Consider the following 19,355-nt stretch of genomic DNA (forward strand, 5'->3'; position numbering starts at 1 on the left):
GTTGGTCATGCCAGTGGTAAACACCAAAGGCTATTTTCAGATTTGTGTGTTCTCTTAAGGGCATGGGCACTTTGGCCAGGCAGCCGGACCACAACCATGATGCAATGGTTTGGCTGAGAGCAGCTGAATGAAAAACAAACTAAATCGCCCGAAGCCGAGAAGTTACCCAGTATGCAATATCTGAGGAACGATAGATGCTTTATAAAAAAGACTGCCAAAATGAAAAACGCAGACTGAAGCATCGCCAGCAGTTTTATTTTGCCCTGAATTGCTTTCCTCGTTGGTTTGAATTGGTTTCTCAGTGACAGACAGTTGAACTCTTATTCATATTTAAACTGTGGCTGGATGTTGGAACAGGTTGGTCTGAACAGTTCTCTGGATTTAAAGCTAAAATCGCTGCGTTTCTTCTGGAGGCATTCCTGCAACACACTGACTTTTAGAAGCAAAAATACACACTGAAATTATTCTCACCACAGTTATGCAAATAGCGCTGTAAATGAGTTGTCCTGGTGTGTGTTTTGCAGAGAGACTGTAGCAGCAGAGTTCTTGTCCTCTGTGGACTTTTTAAAAGGGTACATGATAATAGTATAGTATATGAATATTGGAATTAGTATTAATAATTTAGAAAGTGTGTTTGCCAGAGGCTTTATACTATGGTGTATAATTAAATTAGAGACTGTCCTGCCTGTGCTGCATTAGAAGATCAGAAGATCCTGCATCCAGGCTTTCATTAGGCCTTTGTCTTCTTTGTTCATATAAAAAAATATTTAAAAATAATTTATAATTGTATTTTTATGTTTAATAGTAGTGTACATAATGTAATCCTAAATATTGGACAGATACGATAATTTAGTACAATATATTATCAAGTGTAAACAATAATACGTTTTTGTTATGATCTAATCGTATTATGATATTTTCTTTATTTATCATCTTTTTACAATATTGCTATTAAATTAGCTGTACCGCTTAAGCCAATTCAGGGTTGTATACTTTTAAAATATGTTAATTTAAGACATTTTGTCTTGACCACCAGCCTCTGTAGCACACACACACATTTATTGTGTTGTAGAATGTTCCTAGTATGTTTTGCTATTTCTTAATATATCTGGACTTAAAATGGCACAGAATGAAATGTACACTAGCAGGCAAAAAAAAATTTGAATATCCCCATTTTTGCAATTTAAGCTCTTTAGGTCCAGTCTGTAACTGGCAATGGTACGAAATCCACTGTACAACATATTGCAGTAAACTGAAAGGGCCTTTAAGTAAAACAAATGAACTAAAAACTGGAAAAAGTGTCAAGTGAAAAATGTGCAATGTAAAAAATATGTATAAACATATATTTGTAAAAGTGTTATTGTTTATATTGTAAAATATATTATACATTCAGATTTTAAAGAAAAACTGAATATTGATTAAATAAACAGTTGAGTAGTTCACAGCTTATAACAGGTTAGTAGCAGTGGGGTAGAAAAGCAGTCTGTAACAGATTGTGTTACTTCAGCATTTACACACTTATACACCACACATTCACTCTTTCATCATAATAACTACAGAAAGACACAGAGAACTCTGTAACCATTTAAACTAAAAGTATTTCCTTTAGAGAAATTACTGATGAAGCCAGACAGCAGTATGTACTGTTTCCAACACCTTTAAAAGACTCTGGAAAACAGGAAAAAAAAAACTGCTACAGGAAAAGTCACGTCTGGCTGACCCACATGGCAACAGCTTTAGCTCAGCTTAACACTGAACCAAGTCTCAGTTTCAGCAGAAGATAGAGAAAAGGTCTGAAAGGTGAAGTGATACAGAACAGAACAGTAATTAAGTCATTGCTAAGATGAGAAAATAAAAAGCAGCATGTATGGGCCATACAGCACTTCTAGTAAACAAATAAAAAATAGGGGTGATCCCCCATTCATCTGCTGTGTATATTATATTATATTCATAGTTTACCTTAATTTGCAATCACACAGTAAAGTAGATGGCTAAAACCCCTTAAAGCACATTTTATATTTTTCAATAGACTCCATTCTCAGGATGCACTCATTCTGCCACAGATGAAAAATAGTAAAGAATATAATTTCCCCCATTCTGAATGGAATCTTTATTTAAATGAGATTCATTTTCATGACAAGACATCTATCTAGTTTGAATTCTATTACAGTAGGACAACAATGCGCACTATTAGTATGTCACATGATATATACACTCATTTCCACCCATTGCAGAGGAGGAGCTCTGCATGCACAGCAGCTCAGTCGCTCTGAGTGGTGAAATATGGCCAAATATCCCAAATGGAAGTCTGACTCTCTTCCTGTTTTGACAGCCAACACATCACTGTGCATACACTTTTGAGTGTGTGTGGAGTGCTGTAGTGTATTATAAATAAATGACCTAACTCTGCTACTGAAGCCTTTACAACCGGACTGCTAACTGGTCTAAATAGATGTACCTCACCCTCATTAGCAAAAGCTAGGCTTGGCTGCATCAAGAATAAAAAAGAAACAAATAACTGTAGAAGTGTAGGTCTGAAAACACCCTAATTGTTGCTTATATATATATATATAGCTAATATAGCTAATAAGTAATGAAGGTCAGTATCACACAAATTAGCATTAGGCAAACTACAGATCTGGAAAAAATTAAGAGAGCACTTCAGTTTCTGAATCAGTTTCTCTGATTTTGCTATTTATAGGTTTTATATGGTTGAGTAAAATGAACATTGTTGTTTTATTCTATAAACTACCAACATAATTTCTCCCAAATTCCAAATAAAAATATTGTTATTTAGAGCATTTATTTGCAGAAAATGAGAAATTGCTGAAATAACAAAAAAGATGCAGAGCTTTTAGACCTCAAATAATGCAGAGAAAACAAGTTCATATTCATAACGTTTTAAGAGTTCAGAAATCAATATTTGCATCTTATGCATCTTGGTATGTTTTCCTCCACCAGTCCTACACACTGCTTTTGGATAACTTTATGCCTTTACTCCTGGTGCAGAAATTCAAGCAGTTCAGCTTGTTTTGATGGCTTATGATCATCCATCTTCCTCAACTATATTCCAGAGGTTTTTCAATTCGGTAAAATCAAAGAAAAAATCACCACTCACTACCCTCAGACTATTCAAGATAATTTATTACACATAGATAAAGTAATGTATCTAATAGACTGTCTTATGTGGTTTCTGATGAGGTGTAAAGCATATTTTCTATTAGAAAGGTCTTAAATATTTGTGTAAGAATGCCTGCTATACTGTTTTTGACAGGTATCTGTAAAAAAACACAAGAGTAGAAAAACATGCTGATCAATGTCTCTCCAGATTCTTCATCTGACAAACACTTCACACTCACTGCCATTCCATATCCTCCCTTTTTTTCTTGGGTTCGGTTTAAAGCTCCTACAAGAAAGCCATCCCAAAATGATATACTCTCCTGAAAATTGCAAAGAAAATACATTATTCATTTAAAATAAGTAAAAAGACAGAAAAAGTGTATCCTCAACAATGATTTTGAAACATTTGACATTGTTTCCTCTAAAGTTAAGATTTCTTATAGGCAGCAGCAGCAGGCCCACATGTAGTAGTGTTTAATAAATATTTTTTAATGGTAGTTTGTAATTGTATGTTTTTTTGAAAAGCAAGGCAAAATACATGTATTGATGTTATAATGGTGAAAAAAGTGCCAAATTGAATGAAAACCTTATTACATGAGCTTATCATATTAACTAATATAAATTATTCTAGAACATTCCATCATTGCTTGGTGACAGATGCAGGACATATTCACTAAACAACACAACTATAACATAAATCTGCTTTTACAAGCTGAAGGAGTTCCTTCCATACTTTTAATTGTCACTTTTTTAATATTCATGCTCTCTTTTTTCTGATTGGCTGATCCAGGTTCCCTCCTCATGTTTATTCACGTTTGAAGAGCACAGTCAGTCATGGTTGGTTTTTAATGTGTTGTTAGCTGAGTTGGATCAAATGGAAGGGACTGCGATCCACTTTTGATTCCACTCTCGATGCTCTTGAGCCGTTCACCCTTGGCAAACATCCAGAGCTTCCATTAAAGCCTTGTGTAAAAATTGATCGGGGGAAAACCTTGGTTTATAGTGCAGCTCGCTTTAAGAAAAAGGCTGCTCTTCCATTATTGCTCCAGAGGGGCTTCCCAAACCCCACCATAGCCTGACCAGCTCAGAAATACATGCAGGTTCATGAAAGTAAAATGTGCCTGATAGCCAGCCAAGGAATTTTCAAAAAGTTTCTCTGATTTGACTATTTATAAGTTTATGTTTGAGTAAAATAAACCCTGTTATTTTATTGTATAAACTACTGGCATTTCTCCAATATTCCAGATAAATATATTGTCATTTAGAGCATTTACTTGCAGAATAAAAATGAGAAATGGTTAAAATAAAGACAAAGCAGTGCTTTTAGACCTCAAATAATGCAAAGAAAACAAGTTCATATTCATTTAGAAACAACAATACTATTTCCTATATCAATATTTGGTGGAATAACCTTTTATGTGCCTTGGCTTGCTCTCCACCAGTCTTTCACACTGCTTTTGGGTGACCTTAATCCATTCATGGTGCAAATATTTAAGCAGTTCCGCTTTGTTTGATGGTTTGAGACCCTCCATCTTCCTCCTGATTACATTCCAAATGTTTTTAATGTTTTGTATAAACAACAAACTGTATGGCTCCCAAACAAGACATATAGTCAACATCACTTAAAGCACAGTGGTGACTTCAGCACAGAGAAATCACTTCAGAAGTGGCCTTTGATTCTGCGCTTAAAATAGCATCACAGCCCAAATCTGCTTTAGTTTAATAGTTTGTAAAATGTTCATGTTCATCAGTAAATCTGAAATTCTTTGTAAGAAATTGTCTGTGCATGCCTAATAGGGTTAACTTTACTTTTAGTGTTAACTGTACGACTGCAGCCATGTTTTAATGAACGCTGTGTAAGGTTCTTTACAGCAGAATTGCTGCTTTAATTCATTCTGCCACACAATGTTCATCCTTTAACATGCTCTGCTTTGCTAGCACCCTCCAGTGCATCTGAGACATGATGTCCTGTTCTGTTTATAAATAAGGAATAATCTACACTTACAGTAGATACAGGACACGCAAGCATACGCATTTGCGCTCATACTGTTGCGAGACATGCGTTCATGTAAAAGGGAGTTGGATTTTATTGTTGAATAGATGATGATAGCCCAGCTCATCTTCCTGTAATTGGTCCAAAAGACTAAACCATGCCACCAAGCTGATCAGGACCGAGACCACCCCTTTTAAAGTCACAAAGTCCAGACCAAATAGAAAGGTGTTAAAGCACCCTGATAATATGTTCTGCACATTTTTTTCTTATCTTAAACCCAGCTGATTAGCCAAGAAATTCCCACGTTTGAAGTTTTGCCCTGAAACAACAAAGCTAGCTAGAGTAGCTAGCTAACCAGAAGTGGATGCTAATGCTCAACCAATTAGCATCAGACAGATTGTTTTCAAAATGTTCTGCACTGGAGTTGAGAGAGAGTCATTTATCTCAAAACTTATGTCACTCAATACCTGTCCATTTAAATCAGCAAATTTTGAGGATTTGATGATCTTAATGTGGCTAAACCTGCAGTTGATACCTAGCTTTTGTAATACAATATCTGAGTGCTTAAATTGGATGTATAAATGATGGTGGCCCATCTTGTTCAGCATAGCATTACACCTCTGAATTGCTTTGTGTCTCACTTTTGACCATTTTTGACCATCTATTTTTCTATATTACTTCCATTCCCTTTAGAGACAGACATACAGTTAGTAACATATGTTTATTGTCTAAAAATCAACTCTGACTTTCTTAGAAACTGTTGCCGCTGGCAATATTAAAGTTAACCCTTTTGTGGTGTTCGGGTCTGTTGGACCCGTTTTCATTTTTCATCAAATGATACTAAAAAAATATTTGCTTCATTTGTAAATTTTAAACTAAACAAATTTTCTACTCATATCTTGAGTTTAATTCATTTTCTTTTACATTTTATTAAAAAACTAATAAAAAAAAAGAGTAGCACTTTTTAAAAGAAATGTAACATAAGAAAGGTAAAGGGCAAATATTAACCATGTAAGCTGTTTATATTGCTTGCAATTTAGGTGAAGCAAGCATGTGTAAAGCATTTTAATGTAAAATTGCTTAATTTTGCTGAATTAAATACAAGTAACAATGTAAACGAGTAACAAAAATATGAACACCACACAAGGGTTAATAGAAATGGACATTAGTTAATTGATCCTTTATTTTTTCCAGACACAGTGAGTTTGCATGCATTCCATTAGTAGTAGAAGCATGCAGTTGTTTCCCTGAGTGTGTGAGGCGGGTCAACGGCCTGGGAAACAGAGCGCTCGCCTCCTGATGCTGCTGGGACCAGTCTGCCACTGCCAGGCTTCGGTGCAGTGGTGTGTGTTGGTGCAGTGGTGTTAATGAGTGGTTTGGGCCATCTGCTGGAGCTTTCGCAGTGTAAAATGCTGTTGAAGCAAACAAAAGTTTAACAAAACTTTCTGGATAAAACATAATACAGAGATTGCATTTACACATTGGGCCCTTAGAATGTACAGTATACTGTAGAATGTATTATCTCAACAAAGGGCCAAAATGTAATATTTATATGTACAGTACATGCAGGGAAATAAGGAATTTAATAAAAGCAATTGAATTAGTCATTAACAATAAAGCATTACACAGTTTCTAGTTCCCACCATCAGTTATTGCTCTCTTATAAGATGTCATAAGCACTGGGAAGGTAAAGGCATCTTTTCATTTTGCTGCTGGCACAACATTATTGGATGCTAACTGCCAATTCTGTTACATCAGCTAACAGATGCCCTTGTGGACTAGTGGGAGATAGAGATCTGCCCTCAATTACAGGGCAGTCTTGAACTCCTGACCACAGAAAGCTTTGGATCATTTATAACGATAGCACTAACGTTTCTGCTTATCTGCTTACGTTTTTCTGCATTTAGTTTTGCTAAATAAATGACTGCACATTATCTGGTGGCTTTCTAACTGTTATATTTTTTATTATTTTAAATATTAACATCTTAGATGTTGCAGATTACATTTTGAGGAATTGCCATTTCAGAAATGAAACACTCAGGGTCTTATAGTTTTTTATAATGTATAATGCTTTGTGAAACTACACAATCAGTCAGAAGTTTTTTTTTCATCCAGACGCCAGTTAAATAACACACAAAGAATTTTGTAGTAAACTAAAAAAGGTGATACAAACCAAACTACACTTTACATTTATGTGGTTTCTTAACAAAGTTTGTGGTTGTGACTGCACTTAAGGATACTTCCATGTTTTTAAAATAAGTTTCAGATTGACTGTTTTTTTTTTTTCGTTACTCAGTTGAGTAGTTCTTGCCATAATATGGATTAGAACATTACTCAAATAGAGCTATTCACTGTTTACCAACTCTACCTCTTCACAACTTACAACTGATGCTCTTAAACACCTTAAGAGACAAGAAATTCAAGTAATTAACTCTTGACAGGTTCAGCACAGCTGTTAACTGAAAGCCATTTTCCTCATAAAACTGACTGAGAAAATCCAGACAAGATGTATAGAGTTGTTATCTAAGCAAGAGGTGCCTGCTGTGAAGTTTTTATAATATAAACCATATTTTGGATTGTTTTTTTCCTTACAGTTTGTATGGTATTTATCTTTTAATCTATTTTTTGGAAACCCCTTTTTCTTTTCCTTACTCTTCTTTTGAAGGCGATTTTTTTTTATTCTCAACACTAAATACCAGTAAGGATAGGAATGCTACCATACTTTGTCCATATTTAGCATTCATTTTTTTCCATATTTGTGCATGTGCTTTCAATACATACAGATCTCTAGATAACATAGTAATACCATTTAAAGTTGTGAAGTTGTGAGGCAATGTGGATAATAGTTTAAGCTAGAATGATGAAGCATAAACTGTGTTAGAAAAGAAAACAATATTGGAACTGATGACTGAATTGTCATTCATGTCAGCGTAAAGGGCACATGGAAGTACAGTATTTAAGCAGTGATAGGAGAATAATTAAGCCATTACACTGTGTCTAAGTGATCTGCTGCCCTGTTTTGTGCCTCGTTGGAAAAGTAGTCAAATTTATAAGAGCGTCAATGAGCTGGATTGGACTACTATAGGCTGGAAAAGCTGTTTGTTTTATTGTACAAACTACATAGACTGGTGCTGGATGTTCTGAAGCTTGTGAAACAGTTTTGAATCCTATATCACACTCATGTTTCTTGTGATATGGACACTTTAATATTTTCTATGGCACCAGCGTACTATAAGTGTATGCTTGTTGGTCTGTCAGTAGTGAATGAGCTCTTAATGAGAGTGTACATACTGGCAAAGACGTGACTCACACATCTATTCACACACACACATACACACACACACACACACACACACATACTCAACCATAAGGATGTTCATGCTGAAGGTGACTCACATACTCATCATAAAGGCTGAAATGGAGAACCCTCAGAACTAACTGCCCTGCAGAATATTAATGGCTTTGTCAGTAAGCCAGCAAAATCACTTCTCAAACGCACATGCATGCACGTGCACGCACACCAACACACACTTATACACTTGTAGGGTCACAAGGGAGTCAGTTGTGGCCTTAACCCAACAATAAAATATTAAAGTATTAAAGCATCACTATTAAATATTTAATGGGCGTTTTGTTCATCTGCTACAAACACAGTTCTACATTTCCGAGCAGTTTATGAGAGAAACATAAAGGAAGCGCCCACTGACTTTATTTTCTTTTCTTTAGTGTCTCAGTAATGATGAGGAGCTCCTGAGCTGATTACACAGGCTGTTAACTCAGCTCAAACCCGTAAACCCAACTGTCCCTGTGGGAGGGAAAGCATGCAGGGTTGTAAAGTTCTGATTAAAAGACACTTGGAGAGTGCAGAGAGAACGGAAGAAGGATGTTCATGAAAATGCTTTTAGAAGCCATTGTCCAAGCATGTGCTGTGCAGTGCAGTTAGAAAACAAACATTAACCCCTTATTGTCTGCATCAGGAAAAAAAATAAAAACAGTTATTATTTGTTTCCTTTGTAAAGACCTCTCTAACAAATGTTTGAGATGTCATCTTGTGCTAAAATCAAAAAGCAAAGCTTGAATACACAAGACTACACTACAATACAATACAATATAATGCAATGCATGTCAGAAATTGCAGCAGAGAGACGCAGAGGCCTTATTATTTATACTGAGAAACCAAAATATACACAAAACCAGAGAGACAAACAAACAGGACTAACTAACAAAACAAGAAATAAACTGAGACTAAGCACATGAAACAAGCAACCCGACAGACGTGGAACACTCTCAAGAAACAACAACCACACGCTGAAAAAAACGGGCTATATATGCATAAAGAAACAGAAAACAGGAAACTCCTGGGACAGGTAATGAGGGGGCGGACCTACAATCAACACAGGTGGAAACCCTAAAGGCAAATGCAGAGAAAAGGAGAACAACACAGAGAGCCATGTGCTAAGGAGCAAGACATAAAACAAACAGGGAAGACACGGAACAGGACGGGAACTTGACAATAGTATACACTAAATAGTGGGTTATACAATTAAATAATTCCTTTCAGTAAAACCTGGGAAACTTTTACACGCTAAAAATAATATGCATACATTAGAAATTTCCAGCAAAAACAATCCATACATGTGTAGAGATTAATAGATAATAAAAAGACAGTGACCTATAAGCATTTTTTACTCTAATATAATTTGGCTGATTGGTAGAGAGGGCACAATCAGGATGAGTTTAGTAAAAATGTTCTTTAATAAGATACAGTAAATAAAAATGAGTTCTACCAAAAAGCTGAGATAATCGCTAAAAGGTTAAGCCATTAGAAGTCAAATTTGTGGGTTTGTGTTGTATAGTATTTTTAATATAATTAGATTAGATTGTATAATGCATGTAAGTTTGCAAAAAATTTAATAACATTGACATTAAAAAATTAAAGAAATATTTTTTTTTATCATCCACTTCAGAACAAACTTTAAGAAGCATTCAGGGAGATACACAATTCACTTCATACATATTTTATTTTAGATTATATACAAAATTAAACTGAAGACATCAACAGGCCTTATAACTACAAATTACCTCATTTTCTTAGATGTGTTTGTAGATATGCTTGCCTCTTAAACGAAATCTCATTAATCTTATTCTCTCCATGTGTACCATTTTCAGTTTTGTTAAACAAAGTGAAGGTAGGTTCCTGTTTTTTCCATGTATAATTGAAGTAAAAATACAAAAGCTACATCATTACATAGCTATGTTTTATGAACCAAACTTGAGAAATATTGTAATGAAATTACAATATTGTAATGTTGTCTAAAATTGAAGTTAGGTAACATTTTACAATAAGGATTACAATTAACATTAGTTATGACAGTACTAAACATGGTTAAATGTTTAAGTGAAGCTAATTATGAATTGACAGTAATTCATTAACAGTAGATTATTAAACATTACTAACTTGTGATGCTTAAGAAAGTTAAACATGATAATAAATTCACACTTTGGTTAACATACTTATTTATTTTAATAACCTCTTCACTACTGTCAATTGATAAATAGTTGAGACATTCGGTTGTAGGTACTGTTAATTAATGTACCCTGATTGTAATTACCCTAATTGTAAAGTGTTATCAGAAATTAAAACTAAAGGTTCAGCTAGACTTGGATAAACTATTAATTTTTATAAGGATGTATGTAAGAATGGCAAAGCTATAGAGTACATAGCCCAGAGTACTTTACCTGACCATGCACTCATTGTAGTAAAACAAAAAAACATTCCTACCTTCAGGTTTTTTTTTTGTGATGTTGTGTTTTCTCTCCTGTTCTTCCTATAATCACAGTTGTGGTATGGATTATAGATTGTGATGTGAATAATACAATTTTAAGAGATCACAACAGGCATTCCTTACTAATGTTGTCCACAACTGACATCATTAAAGCTGGTAATTTGGGTATTCTTACACAGGGCTGGGACCAGAATTAAGCCTAATTACTGTGTAATTACTGTGTAAGTGGTCTCAGTGCAGATATTAGCTCTAGATGTGTGTGAGAAACATCATTGAGGTCCTCATTGTAGAATGTTTGTCTCAGATTTGAATTGATAAATATTTAATCCTCTTAAGCTAACCAGTTTATTTTGCTCTGCGTTGTTGTACACTGAGTTTAATAAAGGCAGTTAAACTGCTTGACATCACTTTAAATATGTCTGGGGGTTTGACTGACAAACTGTTTAGTGTACAATTAAACAGTATAAGTGGTGCTGATTTATTTACTCAGCTTAATATTTGATCTAGTGCTGTGTGTGTATAGGTGCGCTTGTGATCGACAGCCTGGGCTTTGTTTTTGTTTTTTTTTCATGCATAATTAAAGTCTTTATAACAGCTTTTTGATTTTCTGATGCTCTGTTTCATATAATATTCAGTATTTGCTAATTGCTGTCCAGTACAGTGGAGAGTGAGCAGGGGTTTAATGAGGAATAGTGCCTCCACAGTGGCTATCTGTTCTTTAAATCTACCCTTTACCTTTATTTAGGTGAGGACACATTTTCCGTTTTATGATTCCTTTTATGAAGTCAAATGACCTTTTCAAAGCAGAATACCCATATATAGAAATATATTTCACACTTCCACAGACCTTGTTTCATTAGTAATAAGCAGAGCCACCGAAACATGAACTGCGTTTTGAATGTGTGCCTGCTTAACTAGAAACTAGAAGCACCCAATAATACAGGTAGCATAGGTCTTTTTAATACAGTTATCCAGTTAGATAAGGGTAATATTGAATTTTAGGTGTTTTATGATGTGCTGTGAGCTTTATATTTATATTCTGTGAGTGTTTAATAAGCTACTTTGCAAGACATTGTAAGATTACAGCAGTTAGCAAGACAGTCAATATATGATCTGGGAGTGTATGATATTAGGATAGATGATTGGTTGTGAGATTAAACGATGGTATGCTCGCATATGGAACGATGACATGAAATATTGGAGTTTAAGGGAGGACTGATGGTGGGTGACAGATGGATGAGACATTCCAACTTCTGAAGAAATCATTTAACATTCCTCGATCCACAGTGTTATGTCTGTACTGGGAATACATCATAAAAAGTAGTATCATGTACTGTTCTATTTTTAGCACTTTTTAGCAAATTAAAATTTATACTGTTCTCATTTTCCATTATATATCTACTAGAGACAGATTATATCTGTCCAGTATCATTTATTTTACTTTAATCCTGGATATAGGGAGATATTTAAAGTGCATTGTAAGTATCATGACATTCTGAATCATTGACTTCTATTACAAATCTGATTCAATTCTTGCATTTTTTAATATCTCGGGTAGGGGTGTGACATAAATCATATGCAATAATAAAATAACATTTTCATTTTGTTGCAGTAGTGTATTCTTGAAAAAAAAAAAAAGATTATATCGCCAAGAGTATCGTTATCGCGAAAATACCATGAAATATCGTGATAATATTTTAGGGCCATATCGCCCACCCCTAATATGTTGTGTCATACATGTTTACATGTGGCATATACATTTAAATATATATGCTAATCCATGGACTGAAGTAGCTGCCACTTCTATTTGGCTTTTGTTCAGCCAGACACAATTTGAATAGGAATCCAGGAGGCTTTGAGGGCTGCCTGTGTTGGTGTGGAGACTGATGCTAAAGCGTGAGTTTATGGATCAATCACACTTGGAATATTTCCCAGTGTAAATAAGCTCACTTACTTTTGGAACAGAACCAAGCAGCACAGTTTCTTTCTCACGTCTTGACAGACACTAAACAATCGATCCACGGAGGATCTGTAGCGCTGCCACGGGAGTTCAGAGAAACTGTACTGCAAGTCTTAGTGATGGCCAAGTGACCTCATTGCCTATATATATATATATATATATATATATATATATATATATATATATATATATAGTTCTCACTTCTAAACATGGCTTTTTTTTATAATATTATTTCTAATTTTTCCCATTTCTCCCCAATTTACACGGCCAATTACCCACTCCACTCGTTAGATCTTCCCCTGTCATGCCCCAACACACCAGGAGGGTGAAGACTAACACATGCTTCCTCCGATACATGTGAAGTCAGCCACCGCTTCTTTTTGAGCTGCTGCTGATGCAGCATTGCAGAGTAGCATCACAGTGCGCTCGGAGAAAAGCGCAGCGACTCGGTTCTGATACATCAGCTCACAGACGCCCTGTGCTGTGGATATCACCCTAGACATGATGTAGGGAGAGAGCGCCATCTACCCACCCAGAGGGAGCAGGGCCAATTGTGCTCCCTCTGAACTCCGGCAGCTTGATGGCAAAGCTGCATGAGCTGGGGTTCGAACCTGCAACCTCCCGCTCATAGTGGCAGCGCTTTAGACCGCTGGACCACTCGGCTTTTAACACAGTTTCTGACTCTCTTATATTCCTTACTACATATAATGAAATAAGAATGTGTGTTCTGTGTTTTTTTATCCACAGGGCCTTTTATCTGGACAAGTCCAACCTGAACCCGAGTCCTGCTCCAAAGGCTGCTTTCATAGACAAGGTGTGTGTTTACCCTACCTGCAACTGGACAGAAACAACAAGAGAGGTTTTAAATATTGCTGTGCCATGTTACTCTTCAGCCTCTTGTGTGTTTAATTTGATCTCTCTGTTTCTCTCTCTCTCTCTCTCTCTCTCTCTCTCTCTCTCTTTCTCTGCAGCTCCTGCGTCCTCTGAACGCTGTAGATGAGCTCTACAGGTTGATGGAGGGTTTTGTGTGCTCTGGGCGGACAGCTACGTGTGGAGCGTCTGGGGTGGGTCTGATTTCTGTAGCCTCAGAGCTCTGCAGCCGCCTGGGGGCCGTACACATCGTCCTGTGTAACAGCGGAGTGCACCGGTCAGTATGATTAATGCACATTAAAACACACACACACACACACACACACACATACACATCTTCAGACTCGCTTTATCCCATTGGCTAAAGAGCATTTTGCATTTCAACCTTAAAAGCCCTGTGTCTCTGAATAATGCATATAAGTTACTTAGCGAGGTCTTAAAATAGACAAAAAAATAATGTACAAATTTCCTTTAAATGTAGTGTGTGAACCATAGTGTGTCATTTTTTTTTGTTTTATTTATTATTTTTTTTTTGAGGGAAGTGGATAGAATCCTCATGTAAACTTCGCGCTTTAATGATTGCACACTTATTTATGGACATGCTCTATTACACTATATAACATATTATTATTAATATTGTTACTATATATTAAAGGTGTAATTTCTGTTTGAGACAAGATATAATACAAGGGGTCCTTGTATTACACCTTACATCTTGCCAACAGTCTATTTTCATGCCTTGCGCCCAGGCCATTTAAATCGTATCGTCGTTTGTGAATATATCTATGCAGATGGGCGTGGTGGTATTGCTATATTGGCAACAGAAAACACAGATGCGCCACTGACTGAAATGAACCCTGACAACAGTCAACTGCTATCCTTGCTATCTTGGCAACGGGCATGCTTGGTAATGTAATATTGCATTGGCTGCAGTTCAAAAGAGACAGGGAGTGATTTCATATTTAGTGCTGGAGGCATGTGCTTGTCTCAATCTCTAAGGTTACGAGCAGGTCATTTACAGAAACAGTAATGTTATTTTATTGCATGTTCTGTTTATTGTTGACTTAAAAGTTGCAGGTTAGTCACTGTGTGTGTAAAGAGGATGGGTGTACATGCATCTGCATAGGCAATGGATGTTTGATGGGTAACTGTGGTCAGGGTTCAAATCAGTCAATGGCGCACCTGTGTTTTCCGCTGCCAAGATAGCAATATGCCAGAGATTGAACACACATAGTTTCCATACCACCACGACCATCGTCGATAATATATATTCCTTTTGCAGGGTAATAGATATTGCCCTTAGTGTTACTTCTTCTTTGACAGATCTGCTGCATACTTCTATTTAGCCTCTCTCTATCTCTTCTATTTTCTCATGTTTTATGTTTTTCTCCTAAATCTCATTTCTATTTTTCTCTTTATTTCCACCATCTTTCTAACACATGCCCTGTATTATAAATGTTCTTTTCTAATATGAACATTAACCCTCTTGACTTATTAATGTGACATACTAAAAATACCCATCCTGTAATTACTGCTCTAATAGGCTTATTAATATTCAGTCTCATGAGTCTGGATTTGGTGAGGTGGGCATTTTTTACACATGACCAGAGAGCTCTGTTTTATCTTTAGTCTGTTCAAGTTCAGAGCTTCATTTATCTCATGCATCCTGAAATATCCACCCATTTGGCTCATTATCCGTCCTCTTTAATATACCCCTCTTTTTATTTACTCTTTCTATTTTCCTTTTTTTATACTTTAAATATCTTTCTCTCTGCTTCTCTCTGAATCACATTTACTTTCTTTCTTTATCATTTCTCTCTATATTCAGTAAAATATATATTTTACCGAAAATAGGGTAGTTTAATCCATATCACATGAAGAGTATAGCATAGTGTGTTCATTACAGGTGCAGTATGTAGCAGTAGAATCACAGCACAGCAATTTGTTCATAATGTGTTAATGCTGGGGGCTGTAGAATTGTCTCCAGGCTATTTAAAAGGGACAAAAATATGTTAATATAATAATGTTAATATATAATATATAAAAAGAGAATTATTAAGATTATGGCACACCATACCTTCAGCTGTTACATATTTGTATATATATACAGTTACAGATTACAACCAAATAATGAATAGAGTTAAGGTATACCACATACTATATATCATTAAATACAACATATGAATAACATCTGAATCCGAGTATAAAAGCACCACTAATATATTTACTGGTACAGAGATTAGAGAGACAGAGTAAGAACGGACCTATGATAGAAAGAGACATAGCGAAAGAAATAAAGAAAACAGGATCCATCTTTTCTCTGACCAATTTGTTATATGTTGAAACAAGAGCCAATCCAAAATAACCAAGTTAACATGGCCCAACTACCCCCTCCTGCTTATTAACGTGTATCCTACTTGTGTCCATTTGAGGGGAGGTCAAGCAGAAGTTTTAAAATTTAAGTTAAGTCTTATAATTTGAGCCATGCCTGAAGCACACACTGTATACATGCATTTCTGGACAAGCTGAGATATGCAGAACCCTTACTGAAAGCGAAAGAAGCAGCATTACAAAGTTACTGGCAGTTCAGGGTTATGTCCTACTTGCTTTACCTACCTGCAAAGTTACAGACTGCAGTTAGTAGCTTGTTGAGCCTAGACTTACAGCAGTAGGTAAAAAATACTACTGTTTTTTATACTCGGTCCATGTGAGAGATACACTCTCATACACACACATGGCACTCTATGTTTGCCATTTATCTAAGGGATATTGGCTGGAGCAGGCTGAGGTGAGTATGAGACCGTACCCTTGTTTTGGTTGGGCAGCTGTGTGTCAGTGTGATTACACCTCGCTCCCCTTTGGTCGGGCCTCAGGTGCTGAGGCCCGTCACGGACACGGCGATTTACTGCCCTGTCTCTTCATTTAAACAGCTTTCACTCTCACACACATTGGCTGCGGCACCCACACACAACCTCCACTTAGCCTGTGTGTGCTACACTATGTTATAAAAATCTGATAGAGCTTATATTACTCTCACACTTCTAGCAGATTGACTGCGAGACAACAGGATGTGTTTATGTGTGACAGTTTATCTTTCATTCAGTTTGTTAAAAAGAAAAAAAAACACAATTTCCTTTCTTACAACAGATATATTTGATCAGCTAAAAATAGTTCACTGCTACTGTAAATTACTGGAGACTGATTGCAGTACTTTATTGTTCCGTATTAACAGGAAATAACTGTAGCTTTACAGCTGCACTGTGAATTACACATCAGGCTTACTGTGGTTTAGCTGTGTTATCCTGTAAAGGCTTACAAAATAAAGAAGAGGTCATTGTTATACTACTGTAATTAATACTGTACTTTAGCATAACAGCTGTAATAGTAATATAGTACAGTTGGTATTAAAGTAACATGATGTGATACTTAAGCAATAGAACACGAGAGGGAGTGTGTTATCACGAATAACGGCGAGTGCCGTAGATCATCACAGCCGTGATGTTATTCGTGAAAACACACGGCCTCGAGTGTTTTTTTTTTTTTTTACAAAATGAAGAAAGAAAATAAATCAAGGAGCTTTAAAAATTCAATTTGAATATGCTTTAATATGGACTGTGCCTTCCACCAAAAAGTAGTTCCACAAAAACTGTAACAGAACTGAAACTTAACTACAAAACGGTGTATGGTTCATACACACCAGCACCACAAGTTAGCTTGAAATCAAAATTGGGAATAATTGAAGATGGTAACGTTAGGAGCGTGAAATAACGCTAATACTCTCCTCTCCTGCTCCGTGGAATCGTCTTCAGGTGAACACTGCGCATTTTTTGAGCATTTCTGCTTGTTTTGCTGGGTGGTGTTGGTTTTAGCTAGCTGGCTGGACTGTGGTTAGGTTAGCGTAGCTTGCTTTAGCTCAGCATTAGCTTAGCTTAGCCTAGCCTGGCTGGTTAGTGTTCTTGCTCTCAGACGGCATTAACCGAGCGATTTTCTTTCCCGTTTTCCACAAAAGAATCAGCGCTGCGGGCGAGCGTGCCGCGGCGGAGCGCTAGCCTGTGCTAAGCTAAGTGTGAGTGATAAGTTTGGTGTGAGAAGGCCGTGATGTTATCACATATATCAGCACGGCTAGAATATTTCTCATGGGAAAGAAATATATAAACAGAGGTGTCAAGTAGCAAAGTACAAATACTTTGTTATCCTACTTAAGTAGAACTATTGGTTATCAATATTTTACTGGAGTAATTATTTTGAGATGACTTTTTATTTCTACTCCTTACATTTTCACATAATTATCTGTACTTTCTACTCCTTATATTTTAAAAACAGCCTCATCACTCCTATTTCATTTCAGCTTGTTTTCATTTCGCCTTCTCATAGTAAAAGAAATATATCCAGATAAATCTCTCCATCCAGAGTGGAGTGAATCTAATTTGTGGTTGGATGAGAAGTATAAACTTATACCATTCAAACACCCTATTGGTTTATACGATCCAGCACACCTGCACACGTCACGCCCACACTCCAGCAAGAACAAAGCAGATATATGTAGTCTATTATGAATTTTCTATTATGATTTTTTTAATGGGCATATATGCAGCTGAAACAGGGAGCCAGATGCATTCTATTTTTTTAACTTTGTAAATAAATGAGACTTGGATATAACTCACTGAGTATTCAGTGTACAACTTATATAGCAGTATATATTTTCTGTCTTCTAAAAATAACTCTAAATATCTAAATGGCTGCCAACACAACTGAGTACTTTTGCTGGATACCACGTGCAAAAAAGCATGCTGAGAAATAAACACTGCTCTTTATTGGCTCACTCATTCTAGCACTGCCAACTTTGGTGTTTGTTAATTGCCCAGAGAGCCAAATCCTCTGTGATAAACCAGCAGGGGGATAATAAAGTCAATTAACTTTCACATTAACGTTAAACTAATACCAGCCACATATCCCCAGCTAGTTCACACACCCTATATACAAAACTGTATTACATTACAAAGCTAATTACAAGCTAATCACTGAGATGCAATTGAGCCCTAAATCTAACTCTGGTGTATTTGCAGATTCTCAGCAAGCATTAGGTGGTTGAATCAGAGTTATAATTTTGCTTGTATAGGCAATTTCGACTTTAGGTAAATGGTAATTATACCACAGTTAGTTCCGACCCTGCAATGTGACTGGCTGAGAGGCATTTTATGTGTGAAATTATTAGCTGGTAATGGACTGTAACCAAAGTTCTCTATGTATTACTCCGCCCCATACAGGTAACCTACCAACGATGCAGCACTTACAAACCAAATACAAGCCAAATGCGATGCCATTATACTCCAATGGGAGCCGCTGGATCACATAGAGGCACAGTCAACAAACGACATGTCTCCATGAGATTCGAAAATACACATTTTTACACACATTATCAGCCACCAATATCAGGTTAAGAGCTGTTATTATTAAAATAAAAGCTTAAGTGTATTTTCCAGTTAATATAGGGTATTTTAAATCTAATTGTTAGATGGACTCTTGTTATTCCGCAGGACTCCCAAAGTAAACAAAACTTCTTGAAATTTTAATTCTTAAAAAAAATATTTTTTTATTATACTTTTAGTCAAACAAGTAGTGGACT

At 36.1% G+C, this 19,355-nt stretch overlaps 1 protein-coding gene across 2 annotated transcripts in view; it reads left to right on the forward strand.

Annotated features, from left to right (window-relative positions):
* Positions 1-19,355, forward strand: part of prex2 (phosphatidylinositol-3,4,5-trisphosphate-dependent Rac exchange factor 2) — a 224,903-nt gene that overhangs the window by 181,029 nt on the left and 24,519 nt on the right. For both annotated transcript variants that reach the window (XM_049485814.1, XM_022685605.2), the window contains 2 exons: positions 13,607-13,673; positions 13,831-14,006. In XM_049485814.1, the coding sequence (XP_049341771.1) occupies positions 13,607-13,673; positions 13,831-14,006 (243 nt within the window). The remainder of the gene's footprint in view (positions 1-13,606; positions 13,674-13,830; positions 14,007-19,355) is intronic.

This window comes from Astyanax mexicanus, chromosome 1 (genome assembly GCF_023375975.1).
Source record: "Astyanax mexicanus isolate ESR-SI-001 chromosome 1, AstMex3_surface, whole genome shotgun sequence".
Taxonomy (NCBI): domain Eukaryota; kingdom Metazoa; phylum Chordata; class Actinopteri; order Characiformes; family Acestrorhamphidae; genus Astyanax; species Astyanax mexicanus.